This window comes from Panthera onca, chromosome D2 (genome assembly GCF_046562875.1).
Source record: "Panthera onca isolate mPanOnc1 chromosome D2, mPanOnc1 haplotype 2, whole genome shotgun sequence".
NCBI classification, from domain to species: domain Eukaryota; kingdom Metazoa; phylum Chordata; class Mammalia; order Carnivora; family Felidae; genus Panthera; species Panthera onca.
Window position 1 is genome coordinate 2047893 of NC_138349.1, and position 14641 is coordinate 2062533.

The following is a 14641-nucleotide window of genomic DNA, read 5'->3' on the forward strand; positions in this document are numbered from 1 at the left end:
GCTCTTGCTGGCATATCACCCGGCGTTCCGGCCGGAACGCAACGTGAGACCATTTTCCTCCGGTTTCAGAGGCTTTGGTGACGCTGGGGCTGAGGTCAGAAACAGTCTCATCGGCGATTTTTCTTCCTCGTGCACAAGACCTTGGTCACCTTCAGGGGGCTTCTGATAGAGGGTGGGTCTCGCCCGTGCCCAGCAGGTGGAGGGGGCCGAGGAGGTCCCTCGCTCAGGGAAGATGGGCCCTGCACGGGAGCAGCTCAGGGCTTGGCTGGCCAAGAAGCCGCCACGGGGGCCCTGGCTGAACGAATGGCTGGCCAGTCAGATCTCAAGAAACGGAGCCCTCGGGAGGGTGGGTGCTGGGGTCCAGGGAAAAAAGCGCTGGAGGACGGGGAGCAGTTTGGGGACCAGACCACCGTCTCCAAGCACTGCAGTGACCAGCCTCCATTTGCAGCTGGTTCCTGCAAAACACTCGGGGGTTTTCCCAGCGAGGTTGTCTTCGCGGGGAGCACACTGACAGCGGCTGGAAGAGGGCCCGGCTCCTGCGGCCATGGTGCCAGCGTCTCCCCTGCGTCTCATCCTCCTCCCCCTGCCGCTCCCAGCAGCGACGTCTGTGGGTGCAGACGTGCCACACAGGGACACCCCCCCCCCCCCCCCAGCCAGCCATGTGGCACCTCTGGTCCCCGCCCGGAGGTCAAGGCCTGTCCACAGTTCTGTCTTACAGCTGCGTCTGCCAGGAGTGTCCTCAGCAGCATAGACGCCAGGGAACCAACAGCAAGTCAGGACCTAGAGACGACGGGGAGGGCGTGTGCCCGAGGAACGCCAGGAGCAGGAGGCTGTGCGGGAAGCAGGCAGGGCCGTGGCCCAGCACTCAGTGACCCGTCCAGCACGTGCCCACGACGCTGGCCGGCGACGACACCCCAGCGTGGATGAAATAGAGAACGTGCGCGGGGCCCAGGAGAGGCTGGCGGCAGAGCCTCCTGGTGGCCGGCACACCCAGGCGCTCAGACGTGCCTGGATCACAGTTGCTGATGGTCGGGAGCTGATCGCGGACCACGGAACACGGCCCCGCGGGGGAGACCGGATCGGCACAGAACACCGCGCGGCTGCAGAGGGACGGCAGGACTCTGCGCGCAAGGGTTTAAAATTGCTGAAAAACTCCACCGTTCAAAGACGAAATCTCGGGGAAGTGCCAAAGCGTCGGGAAGTGTGGGCTGGACATGAGAGAGAAAGAGCCATGTGCTGGAGTCGGTCCTGGGCCCGCCGGGTGGGCAGGACCCTGAGGCAGCCCCAAGGTCCCCACCCCCGGGGGCACCCCCGGAGTAACCCCCTCGTTTGAGACCGGGCAGGCCCGTGAATAGGGTGGTGGGTCAACCCGGAAGGACGTCACATGATATAACGTAAGGCCGGGGCTCGTACAGACTCTCCTGTGGGTGTTGGAGAAGCCAGCCACTTGGCATGGGGTGGGGGGCCACGGCAGGGAACGCGGCGGCCTTGGGGCTGAGAATGGCTCCTGCTGGCACCCAGCAAGAGCGGGGAGACCTCCTTCCCGGCCCCGTAGAATGAACTTACCTAGACATGACCTTGGGGACGTGGGAGGCGCAGGCCTGGTGAGATCAGGCTCTGTCTGCAGCGATGCTTGTAATCGATCCCAACGGCAATGATCCGGGGACCTCTGGGAACAGCTGGGTCTCACAGACAAGGCTGTGCCCCCACACGTGGCGAATGTTCCAACATGGCCATCCATCCGTCCCATCTGCTCTGATCCCCAGCCCTGGGTCCCACACCTGGTTGTCCCTCTCGCAGCCACGGCCGCCATCCTCTGAACTTGGGCAGCACCTGTTAGCATGGCTCTCAGGTAATGTGACAACACCTGTTCTGTCACTGTGAGTTACAGTCATTGTAGACGCGGCTTATCTCCTCTTACAGATTGCAAATTCCTTTGGAGGCAACCATATACCGTTAATTTTTAATGATTTTATTATACGTCTAGAATCCCCCAAATTATCATAATCCTGGTAGAGTTAGTTACGTGACACCGATTCTGTGACATCCTCTGCCCTCCCTAGCGAGCTGAGAGACCGGTCCCTAGCAGGTGGACAGGAGCCTGTGTGCCTGGGCTGAGCCGAGGCGGCCCACAGTTTCTCTCCACAGCTGCCCTAACGGTGCTGTGGTCGGGAGCCAAAGAATGATGGGATCGCTCTGCCTGGATGCTTCCCCAGGAACCCTGCCCCCAATCCCTGGGGCATGTCCACACTTTACCATGTTCTCCTTGGAAGAAGTCCCCCGGTGGAGCCTGGGTCATCCCGCCCAGTAACGGAGCTCATGAATATTAACAAGGGGTTTTGACTTTTGTTAGTAAAGGTAGAAAGCGTCTATTTAAAAAACCCCACACGTTAAGGTGTACCAAGTAAGCACCTGTTTAGTAAAATAGTGTCTCTACCAGCAACACGTCAATGTGCTCAGAGGTGAGAGGGTGAACGGGTTTTGTTTTTGTAAAGCCACCGTTAGCTTGCTGTCTCCTCTGGGCCCAGGGTTCATTCCCCGCCCGGCGGGCCGGAGTAGCCTCCCTCAAATGCGCAGCACGTGTGACTGCCCGCCGTGGCTCCCCAGGTCAAGTGTAGGTCCTCCGTCAGCCTGGGACTATCCCGCCTCTCCCCGACCCCTCCCTGCCCCCCAACGTGCTCTGCCGCTGGCACTTGTCACATACCCCCGGCTCACGAGCACGCCTTTGCACCCCAGACAGCCCCTCCTGGACCCCCCGGCACTTCGGGAGCCTGAGGAGTGTCCACGTTCCAGAATAGTCAGTGTTCTGGAAACTGATCCCTGGGGATGGGGATGTCCCTTTGCCGTGGCCTCTCCGTGTCCGGGAGTGTCCCTCGTATGGCACAGATGCCTCGCAGGGGATCATTAGCTCGCTTGTCTGCCTTGCCCCAGGCCACGGGCTCTCCGATGTCAGGACCTTGACTTTCTCTGAGTCCTCAGCACGCAGCGTGGGGCCTAGGGCGTAGGCAATCCCTAGTCCATGCTTTTAAGTGGATACGTCATCGTGTAAATGACGTAAACGTTTCCTCGCTCTGTCAGCGGGGAGAAGCTAGAAGCTCCGTGTCCCACGGCAGAGAACCACTCGCACCAGGTCACGGTTCTGATTTGTTCTCCAGCGAAAGGAACCGCGATTCTTGGAGAATGGTCTGACTCTAGGGCTGGGGCAGGAGAGACACAAGATGAGGCCAGGGCACCTTGAAGTTCAGAAAATAAGGAAGGGCCCCCCAAAACGACGATGGGGTACGCCAAAGGCACGCAGGAGCCGGTCAGAAAACCTCTCAACGGCCAAAGCTGGAAGAATGTGGGCAAAAACAAAGCATCTGGATGATATTGGGTTATAACCCAGGTTAGAAATACCCATGAGCCTGTAATGATACAAGTAAGTGATGGGATAAATAAGTAAATGTGGGGGACTCGATAAATATCCCCTTGAGAGTTCCAAATAGCTCGTATTGGGATACCCCCCCCAAGAGGTGGAACATAACCCGAAGAGTGGGCTGCACACGGTGACTTCCCCCCAGAAAGCACAGCGGGAAGGGGACAAAGAGTGAGTGTGTACAGGACAGAGCTATTGAGCACAGCCTCAGCCCAGTGGTCTGGGTCCACACCGAGTGTTGTCAGTCACGGTGACAGGAAGTACTGTGATGTGATGGATGAAGACAGCACCTTGTTCTGTGCTTTTCCCCAAAACCCAGAACCCTGGTCTAATCATCTAATTATCTAAAAGATAATCCTAATAGAGGCCATCTTACAACACTCCTGACCAGCAAAGCCGTCAAGGCCCGAATAACAAGGGAAGTCTGAGAAACTCACATGACACTGTCACGTGCTGTCCTGGGTGGGATCCTAGGCAGAAAAAGAAAACTGGGTCAAAACTAAGGAAGCCTTTTTTTCTTTGTTATTTTTTTAAATATTTATTTATCTTTAAGAGAGAGAGAGAGTGTGTGTGAGCAGGGGAGGGGCAGAGAGAGAGGGAGACACAGAATCCGAAGCAGGCTCCAGGCTCCGAGCTGTCCGCACAGGGCCTGATGCGGGGCTCGAACCCATGAACCGCGAGATCATGACCTGAGCCAGACTCAGATGCCTAACCGACTGAGCCACCCGGGTGCCCCCAAAACTAAAGAAGTCTTAAATGTGGACTTTTGTTAACAACCGTGTAGACAGATCTGGCATCCATACTGACGTAGGATGTTCACAGTATGGGAAGCTGAGTAGGATATGTGGTCACTCTGTAATATTCTTGTTAACTTTTCTGTAAATCTAAAACTATTGTAAAGTAACATGGTTCGTTTTTAAAAACATGGCGTACCTAAAAAGATTTAAATATTGACTAAAAATCAACTAAAATTGTTGCAAAGTGCAGACTACAAGAAATCGCCCTCTGTCGTGGTCTGCGGGGTTCTGAAAGTTTTTACCGTTATTTCTGATTTCAAGATGTGACGTTCCAGAATGGCGTTCCAGCTGCACAGATAGAACGGGGGCTTCAGATCAGCGGCACGTGGCCCTGGAAGAAATCCAGGGAAGAAATAGTGGCACGAGTGTAGCATTTAATTTCCCGGCGCTCTAGGTGTTGATTTCCTGGAACGTTGGCGTGCCTAACACTCTCGTGCAAGGCTGCGTCGCTGAGCCCACGGCACCCCGATGCTGTTTGCCCCCATCGATGATTTCAGCATGACCTCGGGCTCTGTGTTAGATGCTAAAAACAACTCTGTTGAATATCTTTCTTCAGGTGTCAGCGTTTTCTACCTGGGAGAAAGAATTACACAAAATCGTGTTTGATCCGCGTTACCTCCTGCTAAACTCTGAGGAGCGGAAGCAGGTAACGTGGTGGCGGGCTGGCGGGCCCTGGAGACCCAGCGCGAGCGGGACGCTCCTCCTGACGCTCGTGACACGCACACGCCTGTCACGTTCATTTTGTCAGAGGGGAAGGGGTAGACCCGGTGGTCTCGCGTGTGAGCTTGTGCGCGGCAGTGGTTGCCGGTGCAGGGGACGGTCATCCCCTCAGTGTCTTAGCAAACCATCTGGGGGTGACCCCACAGGACAGATGAAAATGCACGTGCTGGGAACACTGGCCGCACCCCAGATAGCTGTGTTAAGACTCAGTTAAGCTCTTATACGATGACATTGAACGAGAGGAGGGTCCCGGAAACAGTAAGAGGGTGTATGAGGGAAGGGGTGGCAGGTCCAGAGGGCAGGTCCCCAGAAAGGGCAGAGGTGGGCGAGAGGCAGCTCGCCTGGAGGACACGTTAGCCTGGCCGGTCTGCGCTGGCTCGTTGTCAGCGTAGATCATGGAGCCGATATGGCTTCCAAGACGAAGCGGACGGACAGAGGGACGGGCGGTGCTGACTGCCGGCTGAGGGCCTGGGCCCTGATGCACGGCCCGGCCGGGGTCTGGTGTTCCCCGGAGGTCTCTGGGGTCTCTGGTTCCTGCTCCAGTCCTGCCTCTTCTGTCTGCACTCTTCTGAGTGTGAAATGACGCACATGGAAAGTGGGTCATCGGATCGGCCGCTGGAAACAGAGAAGGCCGGAGAGCTGTTTCAGACGTGGCCTCTGTCTCCAAGGCCCGCGTGCTATCAGACAGCAGAGCCCGGGGCCCAGAGGACAGAAAGGGCAACCCCGTTTCCAGCTCTGTCGTGGGTCCTGAAGTTTCCTCAAGCACGCGCCGGCACGATCAGCGAAACACCGAGCGGGCGGAGCCTCGGGCTTGCGGACCCCTGCCCGTCCCGCCGATGGCAGGGCCCCGCTGGCACACGCCGGGGCTCGGGATGGTGCTGGGTCGGCCACACTGGAACACGGAACTTAGACCTTTGAGGAACTTAGAATTAATGACCTTTTTGTTGCATTCCAGCTGGCTTGTATTTTCCAGAAGGAAACATCTGAAAACGCGTGAAACGTGTTAGCAGTGGCTCCAAAAAAAAAAAAGTTACAACAGAGTCAGAGGAGGTTAGATTACGCACACACACACACACACACACGCGTGCACACAGCTGAAAAAAACTGTAGACTTTAATCATCAGTAATATTTCACTCTTCTGTGCGATATTAAAGAGGAAACGGTCAGACTACTCGGCTGTGAGCACTCGTAGTCCGCTTGTTGTTGTGAAGAATGCCTTACTTGGTTAAGACCCGCACGCTGGCCATCTGCGGACCGTGCTTTCGCTGATGGCGCGGTCAGCACCATTGTTGCCAGTTCAGGGTGTTTTTAGAGACCGTTAGACCCTTTGAAGGAAGCTGAGGAAGCCCGCCCCCCCCCCGCCAGGATCTTACGCTTACCCCCCGCCCTCCCCCCCCCCCCCCCCCCCCCCGCACTTGATGGGAGCACGCAGCACTCGGTGTGCTGCTGAACTGCTCTGGGGCATCCTGCATGAGACTCGTGCGTGTGAGCACCATGGGGCTGCGCATTCCCCCCCTCCCCTGCCCATGGCAGCCCCCCCCTCCCCTGCCCATGGCAGCAGGTGCAGCTGTGGCCACCTGGGCTGGGATGTCTGGGCCCCCACGCCTGGATATGATCAGATCAGACCAGATCAGATCAGACCAGAGTGCGCTGTTCGGGGGACACCATCAGACAGAGGAAACTTCAGGGTCACCAGTCTGCAGCGTGGCCCCGGAGGCCCCGGGAGGAAGAGCGGGAACTGGGCCTCACTGGCGGTCGACACAGAGCAGCATCAGAGAGCCCTGGGATCAGAAACCACCCACGACGCGGGGAAGCCGCAGCTCCTATGAGCACTGGTGCTGGAGCCGCGCCGGAGAAGGAGGCAATATCCAGGCCACCCGAAACCCCAGTGCTCCTCACAGGACCCCCCACCCCCACCCACCCCACCCACCCCCACCGTTGATGGCAAGCATCCGGCTAGAATCTGTACCGGCCCCGCTGTCACATGTTTCTATGGGGAAACTAGAGCTCATGGTGGGCAAACCGCCAATGGCCCGTCCTCCACAGGGGGCTGCAAAGGAGAAGTGACTGAGCCCAAACAGAGACGAGGGGTCGGGCCACGCTCATCAGACCTGTTTCCACGGTAACAGATAGTGTTTCCTTTTCATTATGGGAGGACACGCCATAGCGAGACAATGGCCAGTGGTATCTCTTTTAAAAAGTCGTGCCCCACTTTGAGTGAAGCTGGTGTAATTTGTCAAAGCGGGGAGAAAAACGCCGCTATGTTAAATTACAGCGGCGTAACTAGAGCGACAGGGCAGAGGGAGAGGCAAGAACTTGGGTTCCATGGGTGGGCGGCTCAGCGGTAGGAGAAGCGGGTCTCCCGCGGCCAGGCAGGGTTTCTGTCCAGACTTAAAATTAGTAGAGCAAAAGCTCTAATGATGGAGCCCCACACTTTTATGTGGATAATAACCCTTCCTTCACCTGTTTTATTAGTTTAAATTCTAAGACAGCCGGCGAGGTTGCACACCACTTGCCTTGAAGGTGAAATAAGCCGATATAGTCCTACTTTAATATATAAGCACACCTTCTCCATTTAAGTCCTGCTCCTGAATGTTTCCTTTCCGTGCAGAGTCTTCAGGACAGGGGAGCATTGGGTGTTTATAATCCCGTAAGGCGAGTGGCCACTGAAAGGCAGTGTGAAATCCCCGTCCAAGCCGAGAGAGCCTCCTGCATTGGCCGCGTCTTCCCCGCCTCCCCCTCGGGGGCAGGAGTGCAGGAGACCCCCAGAGCGCTCGGGTCAAAGTCTAATGTCGGCAGTGGCCTTGGGTCCGGTTGGGACAGAGTTGCTGTTTATAGGCCTTCCAGGGTCACACGTGAAAATTGTATTGATCTTTTTATTCATGTGTGCGCACACTTTCAAGTCATCTCTGGTATTTTCTTTTTAATGCTCTTGAGGCTCGGATAGCATTAGGAATGAAGCAGCTGTCCCTACCTCCTTCAGGCTCCGGTTTGTAAATGGCACCTCATACCACAACGATGCGCTGCCCCCATCCATTGACGGACTGACGGCTGCAGAGAGGGTCCTCGGTGTCGTGTCTCTGTGTTGACAGCTCACAAGGGAGAGGGTCCCGGGGCCATGATGCACCTGCCCACCAGACGATACTCGTATCCTTCAGGCTAGGGGATGGGGTTCTCCTGCTCAAAACCCACTTCTTGTCCAACTGGGGATCACGCAGTGTCCGAGGGTCAGGTTTTCGCTTTGGGTCTGACCACCCAGAGGCTCCGTGACACCCCCAGGAGAGGCTTGCCGTGTCTGCGTGACGCCCCCGCCCTGATGACCAGACCACAAGTGGTCTTCTTAGAGACTAGAGGCTGGGGGATCAGAGATGCTGGGTTGACTTTCTTTTCACAAGTTAAAATCACGTCTGGAGGCTCAGATACCAATTGTGTCACTGTAGGAATTGACTAGAACAAATGACAAAACCTCATGTGTTCCTGGGACGACCAGCAGCGATGTGAAGGTCAGCCAGACAGCGCATGACCCTAGAAGCTGCTCACGGAATTCCGAAACAAGAAACAGGACCCACCCCCGCCCCCAAGCGGGGCTGATTCAGCGTTTGACCCGAGATTCTCTTGGGAATCCAGGCTTACTTATGTAGACGCTTGGTTCAGGAGAGCCCCTCCCTGGAGGGACTGTGCTTTCCACCTTATGGAAAAGAAAAGGCTTAGCCACAGATGCTTGCTGTTCTTTTGTGTTGTGTTTGAGGCACAAGATTTCATTTCTGATATGCAACCTGTAATACTTTTCTGTGTGTGTATGTGTGTGTTTCAAGATATTTGAACAGTTTGTCAAGACAAGGATAAAAGAAGAATATAAGGAGAAGAAAAACAAATTGCTGCTCGCCAAAGAAGAATTCAAAAAACTTCTGGAGGAATCTAAGGTGTCACCCAGGTATGGAGACAGAAATGCCGGGTGACTTCGGGGCGGGAGACTTACCGATGACTGTAAGAGGGCTTTTAAAGTCTGTTCTGGTTAAATCGTGTAACCTACCATCGCGGAGACCTCACGAGCGTAATGGTGAAGTTGTGGGTGACTGAGCCACCAGCCCTGCCTGCCTGCGCGGCCCACGGTTCTCTCTGCTCCCCACACCCTTCCATTTTGCTGCCCTGCCTGGTTTTCCAGCGTGGCCACCCTGACTCCATGACCTGAATAACTAGTCAGTAGGTCAGCACTCAAGATGAGGGCTAACCTCGAATCTAGGGATCAGAAAGTAAGCGCACGGAACACGAACTCGGAGAGTAGGCATACAGAGCCCGAACAGCAGCAGTAAAATAAACCTCACCGTTGGTTGCAGACGTCTTCCCAGTCGGCCAGGGTGGAGAGAAGGGACACACACCAGGGCAAATGAGCCAAGTAATTTTGCTGCCAAAGTCACCTAAAATAACCTGGCACTGTTCCCGTGAAATAAACCAATAGGAAACTGGATGTTAGAACTTAGAAAAATGCATGAACTTAAGTCTTCTTTAAAATTGGCTTCTGTGTAAAAATGTTTATTTATTTATGAGAGAGAGAGAGAGAGAGAGAGAGAGAGAGAATGCAAGCAGGGGGAGGGGCAAAGAGAGAGGAGACAGAGAATCCCAAGCAGGCTCCATGCTGTTAGTGCAAACTCATAAACTGTGAGATCATGACCTGAGCCAAAATCAAGAGTCAGACGTTTAACTGACTGGCCACCCAGGCACCCCCAAAATTGGCTAATATTTAAGAAGTAATGAACATTGTACTACTTTTAGAAATATAGGACTATAACTTTTATAAGCCAAAAAAATTGACTTCGGTTTATTTTTATTTGGGGTTGAGATACATCTGAACGGACGTTTATGCATTATTATTTTTAATAATAATGCGGGCACTTTGACATTTTAGTAATAATGCATAAATACAACATTAATTTTTTTTAAAAAACATTAATTGATGTTTGCTTTCTGTGAAGACGTAGGCTCCCATGTTTTGATTGATAATTATTTAGTTCACCTGGTCAATAATTGGATGTTGGTTATATGGTCCTTATAAAACCTCTGCAAGTATTTGAAGGACAGATGTTTTCTGAATGGGGAAAAATGTAGCATGAATTACCCCCATCACAAAAGGCTAATCTAGAAGAGCAAATGTTCATCTAAACGTTTGTAAATTGTGATTTCCTGTGGTTAGAGATGAGAACACTGGCATCTCTGTGTCCCCACATGGTGACCCTAGGAGAGAGGAGTTGGTGTGGAGCCCCTGCCTCAGGGCACAGCCCCCCCAGCCCTCCTCAGCCCTGCAGTGGAGTGAGGCATTGCACCTTTCTGAGCTTCCGGCATCATCTGTGGGCAGTTCGGCTACGGCAGACTCCCCGGGTGGTGCAGACGTGGAAGCGAACATAGCACCTGGCAGGTAGAAGGAGCTTGGTGACGGAGATGCCTCTCATCGCCATCATCGCCATCCCCACCACCAGCTCCGTCACCATCATCACCATCATCATCAAATATTCTCAATCTGTCCATTGGTAAAATGTTAACAATACGTCAACACATTCCCCTTCCCGTCATGAAGACAAAGGAGAACATACTCATAACGCGTCTGACAATTAGGAGAAAGATCTCTCACACACACACATACGCGCAGAAGGAAAATGACTGATGGAAATCAGAAAGTTAAACTTACTCTTCTTTAAAGGTAGATTAAACTGCCTGCTGTGTTAAAAATGTGCACCGTGCATACGTACTTTTATGGTTATTAAACCATTTTTACGTCAGAATGGCTGATTCTGCCACATCGTCAAGACTTTACAGACTGCTTCACCCTCTCCTCTCACTGTTCCATAGGCATCCTAGTAGCATGCGTGCAGTTCAAGTCGCTGCACACGGGTGGCCAGGTGAGCTAAGCACAGGCCATCTGAGCACCCTAGAAGCAGCCTCTCGGGGTTCAGCGGCTCTGCCAGTGACACTGTGCTCTGACCCTGCCACCACAGCCACGGGGACAGCCAGAGCCAGCTCCCAGTCCTGCCCAGCTCTGGGGGATCCTGAGATGGGGCGAGGGGCCACGGGGGTCCTCCCCTCGGTCTGCCGCTCAGGCTGTGGGGTCTGCACTCTGTGCTTCTTCCCAAGGCCACACTGTCTCCCTCCTTTAGGTGCAGGTGGGCTGTGTCCCCAGCTGCCAGAGGGAAAAGGGGGGTGCTGTGCCCGTGACTCAGGGGCTCCCCCGGCCCACTGGAAGGCCCAGCAGAAGCCAGGATGCCCCCACGGCATGGCTGGGGGGCCGCAGATTTGTAATTCTCCCTCTCTTCTCGGGGACACTTCTTTTCAGAAGTGCCCCGAGCAGGACCTTGTAGACAAGATCTGTGCTCGGCCTCTGAATGGAAGATATGCAGGCTGCTATCCAGACAAGGGAAGAGATTAACAAGTCCCTGTGATTCTCATCTTGGAAGGAAGGAAGGATGAAACAAGGGCCTTAGTCCTTTAGTCCATTTGGGCTCCTGTTCCCAGGAACACAAACCAGGGGCCTCGAGAGACGGATATTCCTCACAGTTCTAGAGGCTGGAAGTCCGAGATCAGCGTTCTGGCTCAGGGTCTGGTGAGCCCTTAGTGACCTAGTCACCTCCCAAAGGCCTTGACCCCCCCCCCCCAACACTAGCACCGGGGGGTGCCGGGAGGTCCACCTAGGATCCTGGGGGATGTACACTTTCAGTCCAGAGAAGGAGGAAGAGGGAAGAAGGAAGGAGGGCAGCAGAGAGAAGCGCTTTCTTTCTGAGACGCCCGTGAGCAGGCACAACCCCGGGGCGTGACCCAGGAGGCTGTGGGGCTGGACCAGGAAGAGGGACGCTGGTGGCAGGTGGGGATGTGTCCGGGGTCCTGACAGCCGTGTCAGTGCAGCCCTCCTGTTTACGTGTGAAACAGCTGTTACATCATAACCCTTTGATACAAGAGTGAAATGTCCACAGCGGAGTATGAAGTCCTCCACAAGGAGAAGCGGGAGGACCTTGGGTCCCCGGACGGAGCTCACGTAGCCCTGCGGGCCTGTTCCCGGCTGCCAGCTCGGGCCCGGGAGGGGGGAGGCTGTGGGGACCGGTGCTCGCGAAGGTGCCATTTGTCCCTGCAAGGGGCTTACCCACTTGCCCTTTGAGCCGCCCAGACCCTGCGTCGGACTCCCGGGCCCGTTCAGTTGACCTTAGGTTCTTCCACACGCCGGCCACTGCCGCCGGGCGCCCGGGACCTTTGGCGGGAAACAACACGGATCACAGAGCCTCCAGTGGAGCGGGGGGCGGGGAGGAGTAGATGGCACAGTTGGGCTTACCACGGTTGGGCTGTTGACGAGGGCTGCGAGGGACCCCGTCTGTAGGGTGAGTTTCCTCAAAAAAGACACGCGGAGCCCGACTGCCAGTGACGAGAGCAGACGTGAGGGACGGTGTGCCAGGCAGAGGGGCTGCCTGAGTGGCCCGTGGCAGCCAGGACATCCTAAGAGGGGACAGGAGGGGACCCGTGTGGCCAAAGCAGTGGTGGACGCAGGTGGGCAGTTGAGAGCTCCGAGTGAGGGAGGCTGAAGAAGCCGGAGAGTCTGGGTTGATCTCCAGAGTCTGGGGAGAGGTAGCCATGCGGGTATTCGGTGGGGTCAGGATCCCAAGGGCCCCCACGGGGAGTGGCGCCCAGCACAGGAGTAGCTGGGGCAGGTGTGGGATGCCCATTTCCTGCCCCAGATCCCGCTCCCATCCCCTCACCTGCCCCAGATCCCGCCCCTCTCCTCCGACCTGCCCCAAGTCCCGCCCCTGTCCCCGACCTTCCCCATGTCCTCTCCCTGTGGCCCGAGGACAGCTAGACCGGGTGGTAGCCGCTGTCCACCCCTGGAGGTGATGCCAGCCTGCGGGGGTCAGGAGGTGCGGAAACCGCTCCCGGGCAGACAGGCCTCAGGAAAGTTCCTGTTTTTCAGAACCACGTTTAAGGAGTTTGCGGAGAAGTACGGCCGGGACCAGAGGTTTCGTCTTGTTCAAAGAAAGAAGGACCAGGAGCATTTCTTCAACCAATTCATACTTATCCTTAAGAAACGGGACAAGGAAAACCGACTGCGGCTGCGGAAGATGAGATGAGCGTGTGAGAGGCGCAGTAGGACAGGTGCGGAGCGGAGCACTTCTCGGAGGATTACTGTTTCATATTGAAGCTCTCTTTTGTACGGCGTTCCGAGTCTGATGCGTTTCGAATTGCCATGGTAGGTCGCTCCCTTAATTGTTTAATTATGCAAAGTACTTGTAACCTGTACAAATCATAAACCCACCGCAGGTTTGTAGCTCAGCAGAAGTATCTATATCCCTCTCGAGGTGTTTTCATGAGTTGATCTGAGTACCCGAAACTTTTCTCCAGACCTTTGTGTGTTCCCTGGGTTCTGAGCCCCGTGGCGCGGGGGCTCCTTCCGAGTGCTGGGTGTCCGTCCCGTGTCCCGAGTAGTAGCAATAGCATCATCATCACCAGTCATAGCGACGACCCCGAGCGCCTCCACACGTGGACCCCGGACCCCCGCAGCAGTCCGAGGGGGCGCCGGGCCCCAGACAGGGCGGCCGCGACGTCTGTCGGGGGCCCTACTCAAAATGGGATTATTTTGTACAAAACCATCATACGAATAGTTGAGTTATTTTTATTGTATGCCCAGTTTGCATGAGATTTTTCTCATCATCTTTGTATAAAAAGAATTTTAAATTTTTTTTAATTAATAAATATTTTAAACCAGTGTGTTTTGGTGGTAAGATTTCCACTGCGATCTCCAGCGGCAAAGCAGTGTTTCAACTGAAGACAGTCTGTTTTGAAAGACTCCTGACAGTGTTTGTGAACGCACACAAAGGCTGAGCGAGCACAAACAAAAGTCCTGCCTTTCAACCTGCCCGTTCTGGGGGGAGCGATGGTGGCTAAAACCCAGCTAATTAACCGCGTTCTCTAAATTGTCGCCTGTTTATTTCGCGGCTTACGGGGCCTCTCTTCAGATACGCTGCCACTGCCCCAGGGCACAGCGACACCTCCTCGCCTCCCCGGTCCCTCTTCAGTGCGGTGAACACGCTCTCTGCCACGCGTATTAGGACGTAATTGGGCGGGTTTCTCTCTTCTTTGGGGTAAGCCCTGGTCTCAGCACCAGTGTTGTGAGGCTAGCTTCTGGGTTAGATCTGGGTTCTGGGGCCATCACTTGGGTTCAGGCAGCAGCCAGTGGGGTTGGGCATCCGGGGCAGGGGCCAGGAGGCCGACCCTCCGGTAAGGGTCCAATCTGGAGTAGAAACCACCTTGTAAACTGAACAGAGAAATTTAATGGAAAGAGTTATCACATATAAAGGCATTCGGGTAATGAGGCTGGTGAGTCCGGGTGACCGCCAAAGAACGCACAGACGACAGCCACAGGAGCAGACGTGACCCCCAGGGCTCAGAGAAGCCCCCACGGAAGGAGCCCCCCCACCCGTGCAGAGATGGAGACCTCCCTGGAGAAGGCGCGGCTGTGGCTCTGGGAGCGCCGGGAGCCCGCCCCTCTAAGATGCCGGGAAAGTGGCTCGTGTGGAGGGTCTGGTGGCGTACCCTCGCCCAACAGCACCCGGAGAGACGGCGGGCTGTGCGGGCCTCGGGACGCGGAGCCGGGACAGAGACGGAACCCCCGGCAACCCCTGAGGTTCACACAGGCCAGCGGCCCTCCTGCCATCTGTCCCGTCCACTGGAAAGCCAGCT

General features: G+C 55.4%; 1 protein-coding gene and 1 long non-coding RNA gene across 4 annotated transcripts in view; one reads left to right on the forward strand and one right to left on the reverse strand.

Moving 5' to 3' along the window:
* The window catches only part of TCERG1L (transcription elongation regulator 1 like), a 195256-nt gene extending 181595 nt beyond the window's left edge, over positions 1–13661 (forward strand). The window contains exons 10-12 of one of the 2 annotated variants that reach the window (XM_078434990.2): positions 4769–4858; positions 8749–8867; positions 12876–13661. In XM_078434990.2, coding sequence (XP_078291116.2) covers positions 4769–4858; positions 8749–8867; positions 12876–13032 — 366 coding nt within the window. In that variant the 3' untranslated portion in view covers positions 13033–13661. Of the gene's footprint in view, positions 1–4768; positions 4859–5887; positions 6302–8748; positions 8868–12875 lie in introns of those variants that run through there. The other variant, XM_078434991.2, reaches the window with a different exon arrangement.
* Positions 2391–4801, reverse strand: LOC144613215 (uncharacterized). Of its 2 annotated transcripts, none has more exons than XR_013550607.2 (3): positions 4455–4801; positions 3792–3885; positions 2391–3197 (listed from the first exon to the last, which is right to left on the reverse strand). It is a non-coding gene; the product is annotated as an uncharacterized LOC144613215 (long non-coding RNA). The 2 variants fall into 2 exon arrangements; XR_013550606.2 differs by lacking the exon at positions 2391–3197 and adding an exon at positions 3315–3404.
* Positions 13662–14641: the final 980 nt, after the last annotated feature.